The sequence below is a fragment of the Gigantopelta aegis genome, chromosome 12 (assembly GCF_016097555.1).
Source record: "Gigantopelta aegis isolate Gae_Host chromosome 12, Gae_host_genome, whole genome shotgun sequence".
In the NCBI taxonomy this organism is placed as follows: Eukaryota; Metazoa; Mollusca; class Gastropoda; order Neomphalida; family Peltospiridae; genus Gigantopelta; species Gigantopelta aegis.
Window position 1 is genome coordinate 5,620,135 of NC_054710.1, and position 12,444 is coordinate 5,632,578.

The 12,444-nt window shown below is 34.6% G+C and overlaps 2 protein-coding genes across 2 annotated transcripts in view; one reads left to right on the forward strand and one right to left on the reverse strand.

The window, feature by feature from the left end:
* The first annotated feature begins 203 nt into the window (after window positions 1-203).
* Window positions 204-3,614, forward strand: LOC121386680 (zinc finger protein 708-like). Its single transcript, XM_041517669.1, has one exon. It carries the CDS (start codon window positions 469-471, stop codon window positions 1,678-1,680), a length of 1,212 nt encoding a protein of 403 aa, XP_041373603.1. The 5' UTR covers window positions 204-468; the 3' UTR covers window positions 1,681-3,614.
* A 765-nt stretch (window positions 3,615-4,379) lies between these two features.
* The window catches only part of LOC121386607 (calcium-activated chloride channel regulator 1-like), a 16,199-nt gene continuing 8,134 nt past the window's right edge, over window positions 4,380-12,444 (reverse strand). The window contains exon 6 of the mRNA XM_041517560.1: window positions 4,380-4,436. Within this exon, the coding sequence (XP_041373494.1) occupies window positions 4,380-4,436 (57 nt within the window). The remainder of the gene's footprint in view (window positions 4,437-12,444) is intronic.

Here is a 12,444-nt window from a genome sequence, read left to right on the forward strand (position 1 = left end):
TTTAGCTATTCATATATGTCCCGGCAGGTTGATTGCTGATCAGGAGACTGGAGGTTCTGACAACTTAATACCGTCTGTTATCAGCTGTGGTAAGCTTAATGGATCACAAGTCTACCATGCCGCAAATGCCAGTGTGCATCAGTTTTAGTTTCTTTTCTATGTATTCATTTATTGTTTTCTATTTTAGTGGCTGATGTCTTCGCCCTACACCTCCGGAGATGCGTCAGACGTGTATGGCTTTCTAGTTTGAGAGAAGCTCACCAGGAAACTTTACATTCTGTCCACCAGGAAACCTTACATTCTCTCCACCAGGAAACTTTACATTCTGACCACCAGGAAACTCTAAATTCTGACCACCGGGAAACTATACATTCTGACCACACAGGGAACTATACATTCTGATCTATTCTGATAAAAATAAGACGTCTGTGCAAAACGTGAACTGAAGACCACCATCTGAAAATCTGTATGGCATTAGCTGCTGTTGCAACTATGAAATGTGAATTCTGCTCAAAGTTTTGTAGTAGTAAATCTAAATTAGAAAGACACACGCGCTTCCATACTGGAGAGAGACCGTTCAAATGTGGAATGTGTTTCAAGGATTTCTCTTCCAAGAGTAACATTAAAACACACATCAGTATTCACACTGGTGAAAAACAATTTGGATGTGATATCTGTAAAAAATCCTTTGCTCTCAGTTTCAGGTTAAAGCGACATTTGTTGATTCATACTGGTGAGAAACATCTTAAATGCGATGTGTGCACCAAATGTTTTGCAACGACTACAGAATTAAAACGGCATATATTGATTCATACTGGTGAGAAACCTTTCAAATGTGCTATTTGCACAAAAGGATTTACAAGCACTACAGAATTAAGACGTCATATATTCATTCATACTGGTGAGAAACCTTTCAAATGTGATAGGTGCACAAAAGGATTTACAAGCACCAGAGACTTGAAACATCATATATTGATTCATACTGGTGAGAAACCTTTCAAATGTCATATATGCCCCAAATGTTTTACAACAACTACAGACTTGAAGCGCCATATATTGATTCACACTGGTGAGAAACCTTTCAAATGTGATATGTGCACAAAATGTTTTACACAAAGCTCCAGTTTGAAAATTCACAAAATGCTTCATACTGGTGAGAAACCTTTTAAATGTGATATGTGCACAAAATGTTTTAAACAGATTTCCAGTTTAAAACTTCATAAAATGCTTCATTATGGTGATAAACCTGTCAAATGTGATATGTGCACCAAATGTTTTACAACAACTACAGACTTGAAACGCCATATTGTGATTCATACTGGTGAGAAACCTTTCAAATGTGATATGTGCACAAAATGTTTTACACGGAGTTCCTGTTTGAAAAGACATAAAATGCTTCATAATGATAAAAAGCTATTCAAATGTGATTTGTGCACAAAATGTTTTACACAGATTTCCTGTTTGAAAGATCATAAAATGATTCATTATAGTGTGAAACCTTTCATTTGTGAAGTGTGTGCAAAATGTTTTACAACCAATACAGACTTAAAACGCCATATATTGATTCATACTGGTGAGAAACCATTCAAGTGTGAAATTTGCTCAAAATGTTTTACACAGAATTCCACCTTGAAACTACATAAAATGCTTGTTTGTGGTGAGAAAACTTTTCAGATGTGATTTGTGGACAAAATGTGACCAATTGAAAGACCATAAAATGTTTCAATATGGTAAGGAACATTTCAAATCAATGATCTACTGACAATGATCTGTCCCGAGTGAATGAATGTTGTAGACATGGGCCTTTGGTGAACGTCAAGCTCTGGCTTCAGCGTAGAACCAATCAAATGTCATCATTTTATAGTTGACCAATCAGTGTCTGTATAAGCAATCTGCACACCATGTAATTATCGAAAGAAAATATTATCCCAGATATTTTGGGCCATATTCTAATTGGAAAAACAAAAAATCCTCATTTCGCATTGAACCAGACATCACAATAACTAGTAGTCCCGCAAATAGAGCCATTTAAAAAAGGCTTAGTTTTTGAGTAGGTAGTCACGGAAAGGTAACATCTGTCCTCATGGCTGTTCACAACTTTACTTAATAACCGTTTATTTATTGAGGAAAATAATACCATTAGTGAGGCCCAAACCACGTTCCGTAAAGGCTATTCAACTACAGACCATATTTTTACATTACATCACTTAATAGATATCTTGAAAAAAAGGAAAAAGAAAATTATATTGTGCTTTTGTAGATTTTGAGAAAGCATTCGATACGGTACCTAGAATATAACTTTGGCATAAACTACTACAGCATTAGAATTATCCATCAAATGTATCAAGGTCTTAAATCAATTATTGTCCTAAATAATTAGCAGTCTACTTTATTCCCATGTAACAATGGTATCCGTCAAGGTGAAAATGTATCCCCTATTCTTTTCTCCCTGTATTTGAATGATTTAGAAGATTATTTATCTAGCCATGGATGTGAAGGGGTTTCCCCTACAACAGACAACCAAGATCACCCAGTAGATATTGCTTTACACATACTTTGCTTGTTATATGCAGACTATACTGCCCTATTATCAACCTCTGCAGCAGACCTGCAACACATCTTAAATATGTTTGATCAATATTGCAATAAATGGAAACTTAAAATAAACGGTAACAAAATGAAAATATTGATTTTTAACGGTAACACTAGAGACTATAAACATAATTTTAAGATTGGGAAAATACATTAGAAAATGTGAAAGAATACAAATACTTAGGAATTACTTTTACAAAATTAAACAACTTTCGAGTTACTAAGAATAGACTTAAACAGGCTACCAGGTCCATGTACGTTGTACTATCACAATCAAAGGACAACTATCTATCAACCGAATGTAAACTTAAAATGTTTGACTCAGTGGTTCTGCCAGTTTTATTATATGGATGCGAAATATGGGGATATGAAAAAGTTGATATATTTAATTCTGTACAAATAAACTTTCTAAGACGCATCATCATACCTGTTAAGAATGCAACACCAATATTTATGCTTTATGGAGAGTTAGGGAGAACGCCTGTCGAGTTAACTATATATAGAAGAATGGTATGTTACTGGGCGCGACTGATATCAGGAAAACAATCAAAATTGTCTACTCTTTTATACAAAATTATGTTAAATGACCACCTTTCTAACGGAACTAACTATAACTGGATTAATATTGTTAAAAACATGAATGACTTAGGAATGGGTGATCTAAATAAGACAATCTTTCATATCAGTAAATTGTCTCTCGCAACAAATTAAACAAAGACAATGAGATCAGTATTTACAAACATTGAAAAATAACATATCGCTGTCATCGAGAGGCAACACTTACCGTTTATACAAAGAACAACAATTTTTCGAAAACTATATCAATAAACTACCAGAAAAACTGGACAACACTTAAAATTTAGAACGTCTAACCATTATCTACCCGTTGTAATTGGACGTTGGAATAACATACTCATAGAAGATAGAATTTGCACATTATGTAATGTAATGGACATTGGCGACGAGTTCCATTATCTTTTTATTTGCCATTTTTTCCATAATTCAAGAGTCCAGTTGCTACACCCATATTATTATACGTGACCAAGTACTTATAAATTTAGAGAACTAATGGAGAATAAACGAATGAGTACCCTAAAGAAATTATCATATTTCATAAATATAATAACTAATGAATTTAAACGCCCTTGACTACAAACACCCTCAAAACCAAACATATTTAGCAAAATATTATCATTATCCACTGCACCATATACAAGTCTGTTCGTTTATAAGTACTTGTATACCCGCGTATCTGTATTAAATATCTGTATTATTACATAATATATTGATGTGCGTGATTGTATGTGTTTGTATATGTGTTTGTGAATGTATTGTAATTAATGTATTTACTGTCAACCATCTTTTCACGTGTATATAACAAAATGTCTATGTATATATTCCTCCTATGCCGTTGTGTAAGGGCCCGAGTGTAAATAAAGTCTTGTCTTGTCTTGCTAGACATGATCATTGGGATGTTTTAAGCATGAAATTGCTTTATGACAGCGTCAAAAATGCGTGCGAAGAAATTGGCGACCATGTTTTAAACATTCATTTCTCGATGGCTGCTCCAGCTAGGCATGTGTTTTTGGGGTCAAACCCTATGTTTTTTGGGGTCAAATAGCATGAAAATAATATTTGTAATATGATTTGGTGTAAATTTTACCCATAATGTAAAACAAATGCAACTGAACCTATCCCATCATACTTTTAATATGGTGAAAGAATTAAGCAGATATAACACTGTCCAGTTTGTAGAATTGGTAACAGTAACCTAAATAGTCATAAAGTCAAGCGTCATCTCTTAGATAATCCAAAATGTGCTTGTGGGCATCATGTGGAAGATGCTGAAAATATTGAGTCATCACCTTCTATTCAGGGTGCATCGAAATACCAATTTACAGAACTATCTACATGTTAATCATAACATTTTATTATTTGGCGATCTACACTCGACTAATGAGGAAAATATAGACTTTTTAAATCCGTTCATGACTGTTTTGTTAGCACTAAACGTTTTGAAACTTAATAGCACTGTTTCATTTCTCTGCCTGCCTTATTTCTCTGTACGTACTTTTCCTTTCTGTAACTCACATTTATGTTTATTATCTACTATTATGGTTTATTATTGTTAGTTATGATATGTACATAGTCTGTCATCTTGTTACAGCTTGTTTGTAAAAACATTTAGGGAAAGGTCCTAATATAGGCTTGTAGCCTGTCGACCATTGACCAATCCCACTTGAAAAAAAAAATTGTTTAAACTAATTACACAAATAATGGGTTATTTCCTTGATAAAAATGTAAACAAAAAATGACCATCCCTTTTTTTCACGAACTATATATCCTGTCCCATTTCCATCCCGTCTGTATTAATTACCACACCAAGGAACTCTACTTTCCTCTAAAACAGCTCAAATGTTAGGGGTTTATATAAGTCCATACTAAATCACATTAAATATAATTTTAAAATATTGTTTGGTAAATAGATCTCCTGATCCATCAACTCCTTGGCGAGCCTAGACATCCCTGTGTCTGTCTAATGGTCAGCTGTGATGAACTCACTGAAATAAAAACTATTCTTGTGGCTCTACTCTCGTTCTATGAGACAGGTCTAAGTGTTTTCACCCATATTATTTTCTATGTATGTCAGTGACTGTGAGATACAATTACTATCAGATAATTGTCCTGATGTTGAAATACAAATGTTAAATATATTTTTAATAATGCATACTGATGATATGGTATTTTTATCTGAAACACCAGGACTGCAATTAATGCTTGATTCATTATCAAAGTATAACTGTAAATGGGATTTAACAGTAAACACAAATAAGACTAAGGTTGTTATTTTTAGAAATGGTGGAAAAGTTCGAGATAATGAAAAATGGTTTTATAATGGTTACCAGTTAGAGATTGTAAATTAATTTAATTATCTTGGTATATATATATATATATATATATATATATATACGACTGTAACCATACTCAGAAAAGAGTCACAGAGCAAGGTCGTAAAGCATTAGTCTTAATACTTGGTGCATGTAATAAGAATTATTTTAATATTGAAACAATGTTATCTGTATTTGACAAACATGTTAACAGTATTCTTAGTTACAGAGCAGGTTTTCATCCTGCTCAAGACATTGAAAAGATCCATTTACAATTTTGTAAAACAATACTAGGGTTTCGAAAGGCACATGTAACGATTTTGTTTATAATGAATTGTGTATTGTAAGAAAACTAAGAATCTTTAAATATTGGATAAAACTACATGTATACTACTAAGAACTCTATGTTAAAAGCTATATATGAGGAAATGGAGCAATATGGAGATAATTGGTTAATGGATGTTAAAACACTTAATGCACTTGGTCTAACATATATATGGAACTTAACACATGTTGATGACAATATTTATGATGTACTTAAAGAAAGACTATGTGATGTGTTTAAGCAGCAGTGTTATAGCAGAATAATGGCAACGCCCAAAGCAAATTTATATCAATATTTGGTAAATTAATTTAGCTTACAGACATATTTTAAAAAAAATCCCCATTAGACATTTGTCATTGAAAAGAAATAGCTAAAATTTGAATGTGTGCCCATAAGTTAAATATAGAATTGGGTAGATACAAAAACACTGAAAGATCTCAAAGAATATGCACACTTTGTGATAAAAATGAAATAGAAGACGAGTATCACTTTATTCTCCAATATCCTAGATTTAATAATATAAGAACCAGATTTATAAAACATTATTACCAAAGACATCCAAGCGTTTTAAAACTTATCCAACTTCTAAGTACTGGTAAAATTAAAGAACTTGCTGACCTCGGGAAATATTTAGTACGAGCAAATAATGTAAGGAATAAATGATTGGAATAAATTGTTTAATGCTGCTATACAATGCCGAACCTGCACCGGGTAGCACATACGTATACCTTACCTCTGGTATATGCTCAATAATGACATATAGCCAATTAATATGTTAATTAGTAAAACCGATATGTTGAATTAGTTATATATATATATATATATATATATATATATGTGTATGTATGTATGTATGTATGTATGTAAGTATATATTATGTATTCAATAAGGTAAATCACTGTACATTATTTATTTTACGTTTATGTTTATAAAAATTTAAAGTAATAAAGAATTTGAATTCAATAAGAATTCGTACACGCACACAATTGTATCCGCTATTTACTCTGGAATCAACCCAATACTGGTTTAGATCTGATGATTGATGCACACAATTGAATCCATAGAACTCTCTACCTCTGAACCTCCTTTTTCTGCCCCCGCCTTCCTGGTTAAACCTTAAGGGGCCCTTCGTTGTCTTGATTGGGATGTGCAACCTCTTCTATCCTTAAATGTACCGTTTGTAGCTATCACAACATCACGGACACCACCCGCCACTGAGCTGTCCCTAATATCCCCCTTATCTCCAACAGAGGTTTCTCTTGCCCCTGCGACTCTGTATCTACCATGTACCAACCCTGTTAAAAATAGTCTCTCTTCAACCACCTCACTCGTCGCCCTGACTTCTGTGTCCACGGACCCCGCAACCAACCCCTTACAGGGTGCTATACTACCACTACGCGTACGTGGACAGTCTCCGCATAAATATTATCTGTAGTTGTCCTTACAGTTTGAATAATAAAATTGATGTGAATATCCTGGGGTTTAAATTAGTTTTCTTGTATACACAAGTGGCGACAGCGGTTTTGTTTTGTTTGATGGACAGGGCAGGAAAAGGGTTGGGGTGGGTGGAAGTGGGGACCGCCCGCGCTGGCAAGTGCAAGGGAGCACCAGCAGCCTGACCGGAATCGGTAGCGGTCGGAAGGAAATGTTTTTTTGGGGGTTTTTAATGACTCACTCAACACATTTTTATTACGGTTATATGGCGTCGATCACACAGATATTGGAATAGGGAACCCGCTGTTGCCACTTCATGGGATACTCTTCGATTAGCAGCGAGAGATATGTTATATACACCATCCTGCAGACAAGATAGCACATACCACGACCTTTGATATACCAGTCGTGGTTCACTGGAACGAGAAATAGCCAAATGGGCCCCCGACAGGGATCGATCCAAGACCGACCGTGCATCAAGTGAGCGCTGTACCACTGGGGTACGTCCCGCCCGTACTACAACAGCCATTATCTCGCCTTCATGTAAAATTCTTTAATCTCATTGGTTGTTTGCCGTTGGACAAATCCCTTATACCCCTGTGGGCGGAGCCAAATTCTCTTATACCCCGTCTGTAATTTCCAACAGTTTCCAGCCACCCCAGTTAATGCTAAAGCAATAATTAGATTACAAATAACATTGATAATCAATCAAGTATACATAATTAATTTTATTTTTACTATAAAATACACTATTTCAATACTTTCAAAAGCTGCAGTGTTGAACTGGGCCACCTAATTACGGTCGTGGTGTTATTGTATTAATGCGCGATTAGCAACAGTTGTGGGTTTTTTTTTGTTTTTTAAATATTTTTATTTTTTTTACTACATACATTTCTGATAAAAAAAAAAACAACATTTTTTTATTTATTAATATCTGTTTTAGACAATTTCTTATTACAAACATTTGAAGTTAAAAACTCGTTTATCGATGGAACTATTTTTCGTCACTGGCAAGTGGTTTCGTTCGCGTCCGCGTGGTACGGCTCCGTTAATAAATTGTTAACAATTATTATCTGGCGTTATTTTGTTTATTTGGCTATATGTTTTAACATGTCGGCAAGATAAATTCGTTGTAGAAGCATCTCTCGGGGTATATGGCTTTTTATGTACCCTCTGTGTGCTCTTTTACCCCCTCGCCTTCGGCTCGGGGTAAAAGAACACACAGAGGGTACATAAAAAGCCATATACCCCTCGTGATGCTTCTACAACTTATACTGTGTTTGAACCCTACCAGGTCACTCTAAAACTCGTGTTTACAGTAATCCCATTGTTTTCAAATTATATAGAAGAATTGTTTAAATGTTCTAAATAGCAAATTTCAATAAAATCAATCACATGTTCCAGGGAAATCTGTATGCATCGTTGTTGGTATGATATTAGTATGTCATGAATACAGTGATGAGTGCTTAAGGTTTGGGAATGCATGTTAAACGTGTGTCTGAATATATCTAATATGTCAGGATGCATCCTTTTCATATTCCTTGCCCCTCCAAAATATATATTTCGATACCAAAATCACCTCAATATGGCAGAGAATGCGTTTCTTTAATATGACGACAGCCATCTTGGAAAATGGCTGACATGCGAAACGCACGCGGTTTTAAACGTATCGTGAGGTGGTTTCATGATCCTCACATCATAATGAATAAGTCTAGTCATGTGAAATAATGTTAGCCTGCCGGTAACCCCCCCCCCCCCCCCCCCCCCCACACACACACACACACAAACACTCATTATGGTGGCCCTGTTTGTACCTTTGTAAAAATTAAAAAATAATGATCGTATCTTATCTCTGGGGTCAGGTGAATGTATTTCAAATTCAAGCCGCAATCTTTTTATAGAATTTTATTATTTTGATCAACTGTTTTTCCAGAAGACGGTCTGATAGCAATGGCTGCCATGTCACGGTGTTGCTATACTTTGTTTTCTTTTAATAAAAAAAATCGAAATAGTTTATATGTGATGAACATTTACTGATTCATATTTTTGAGGAGCCCACCAAAGAGCAAAATGACGTGAACATATTTCATTTCTGTTAACAAGGAACACTGAGAAAGCTTGCATTTGCCAAGAAAATAGAATGTTGGACGCAATTATTGCATGTTCATAAAATTAAATTGCCAAAACAATAGGAGTGCAAAGTAATATTTATTTAGCGACACCTCAGTACATTTTAAAACTATTTACTGTTGAATATGTGGTTGTTTAAACACTTTATCAAAAACGTAATGTCATAATGTTACGGTGTTGACCATTACGGTATTGACGAAATTTAACATTTTCCATGTGTTGTGGGTTTCACAATCGTGTTGGCCAGCTCTTGTCATTTTGTAATCCTGTTCGATGAACTAGTGGTGTATATATTTTGTAATCCTGTTCGAAGAACAAGTGGTGTATATATTTTGTATTGCATCAGTGGGCTATACCTACGAATGAGGGTTTGATGCATGTTTATTTTGATAACATGTAATTGTGCGTGTTAAGTAATATATAAATTAATATCCTTGACAGTGTCTATTTTGTCAAGCTGTGAGGCTGGTGTAGACTACCATAACATTTGTATTGTACGATGACACGTTGTTTATCAATTATATTATATTATTTTTATATACTATTTTCAGTTTCTGTTGGGTACTGAATAAATCAAATCCTACCCAGCATTGTTGTTGTCCTCCTTCCTGGTTAGAGGGATTTAACCAAAATGCTATATTTCAATGCACCAGGAATGATTTGCCCTCTGCAAATATAAATGTGGAACCTTCAACTAAAATATCACAAGTACCGCATCTGTTATCACCACATTTATTGACTGGTTTGTGCGAGTTGGAACTAAATACAGAGGGACAGAATATTTGTTTCAGGTTAGTTCTTCTACCAGGGTTGCTAATAATAGTACATATATGTTTTGCCATAGTGTGTGGGAAAAGAAAGAAAGAAATGTTTTATTTAACGATGTACTCAACACATTTTATTTACGGTTATATGGCGTCAGACATATGGTTTTGGACCACACAGATTTTGAGAGGAAACCCGCTGTCGCCACTTCATGGGCTACTCTTTCCCATATTTGCACTTCCCACAGGCAGGCTAGCACAAACCATGGCCTTTGTTGAACCAGTTATGGATCACTGGTCGGTGCAAGTGGTTTACATCTACCCATTGAGCCTTGCGGAGAACTCACTCAGGGTTTGGAGTCGGTATCTGGATTAAAAATACCATGCCTCGACTGGGACCCGCATTTACTGACTGGTTTGTACAATTTGGAACTAAATACAGAGGGATTTAATATTTGTTTCAGGTTCTTAGGCTGTGCAGTGCAATCTATAATAACATGTTTGGATAGGCAACTTTTCATTTGATAACTTTGCTGTGATATAGGCATTCGAGACTGGACAGCGGGCAATGTTTTAGTGTTGTTGGGATTACATGTAGTTACAAGTGTAAGTGTCCCTGTTTGTTACTAACTCTATTAGTACTAATTCTAAATTCTTCCACAGAAAGACGTGCTGCCCTTTCAAAACAGTTACAGATGAGACCACAAAAAAAAAAAAAACAACAACCAGAAAACAAAATCTTTGATAATATTTTAGTTATTCTGCCAGTGTCGGTAACTATAGTATATATACGTCCTGCCATAGTGTATGCCATATTTAATTTAGTACGTCTTGGGTGGCAACAGTTAAACTGAAGATATTGGCGGATATCAGTTGATTGATAATACATATCTGTAACTAACTGATTGTCTTCCTCAGTATCTAAAAATGATATTTTATCACGATTAATTTCCATAGTGAATTGTTTTGTATATATAAATATTAATAATAAAACATAAAATAATAAATAGTGTTACCGTTAATGTACGCCTTGCACTAGTTTAAAAAAACAGAATGCTTATATTTTATATAATAATACCCATATAAGAAATTAATCCATATGATATAATATAAGTTGTAGAAGCATCACGAGGGGTATATGGCTTTTTATGTACCCTCTGTGTGTTCTTTTACCCCGAGCCGAAGGCGAGGGGGTAAAAGAGCACACAGAGGGTACATAAAAAGCCATATACCCCGAGAGATGCTTCTACAACGAATTTATCTTGCCGACATGTTAAACCATATAGCCAAATAATCAAAATAACGCCAGACAATAATTGTTAACAATTTATTAACGGAGCCGTACCACGCGGACGCGAACGAAACCACTTGCCAGTGACGAAAAATAGTTCCATCGATAAACGAGTTTTTAACTTCAAATGTTTGTAATACGAAATTGTCTGAAACAGATATTAATAAAAATAGAAAAAAAAAACCACTTTTTTTTATCAGAAATGTATGTAGTAAAAAAACTAAAAAACTAAAAAAAACAAAAAAAAAACAAACAAACTGTTGCTAATCGCGCATTAATACAATAACACCACAACCGTAATTAGGTGGCCGAGTTCAACATTGCAGCTTTTAAAAGTATTGAAATATTGTATTTTATAGTAAAAATAAAATTAATTATGTATACTTGATTGATTATCAATGTTATTTATAATCTAATTATTGCTTTAGCATTAACTGGGGCGGCTGGAAACTGTTGGAAATTACAGACGGGGTATAAGAGAATTTGGCTCCGCCCACAGGGGGATAAGAGATTTGTCCAACGGCAAACAACCAATGAGATCAAAGAATTTTACATGAAGGCGAGATAACACGAATTATTATTTATAAGCAGACTTGATTTACATTGTAGCAACAGAGATAATCGTAGAAGTGTATTTGAACTGATTAATCTAAGTCCGCATATGAATACATCGCATAGTCCGAACAAGAGGTCGGAATAGCTTTCTTATATCCGTTTCCTCTCTAGTAAGCCAGGTTTTGTTTATGGAATGTTGTTGTTGTTTTTTGTCGGCTAATCGGCTGTAAACTGCAAACGAAGTACCTAAATGTAGTGCGACTGAAGTAAGTAACTACATACATTGTACATGTTAACTTTTTAAATAGAAATAGTTAACTTTTGTTGATGACGGGCATTGCAGCAGTAATAGTATTTGATAGACGGAACGGAACATAAAACCGGACTGTTCGTCATGTCTGTCGTTTGATATTATAGGACGTCATATTAATTTAAAAAAATAATAATCACACTAACGAAGCCCGT

What these genes read in the sequence shown, in the direction of transcription:
- LOC121386680 (XM_041517669.1), top strand. Translation starts at nt 469, where the DNA reads ATGGCATTAGCTGCTGTTGCAACTATGAAATGTGAATTCTGCTCAAAG.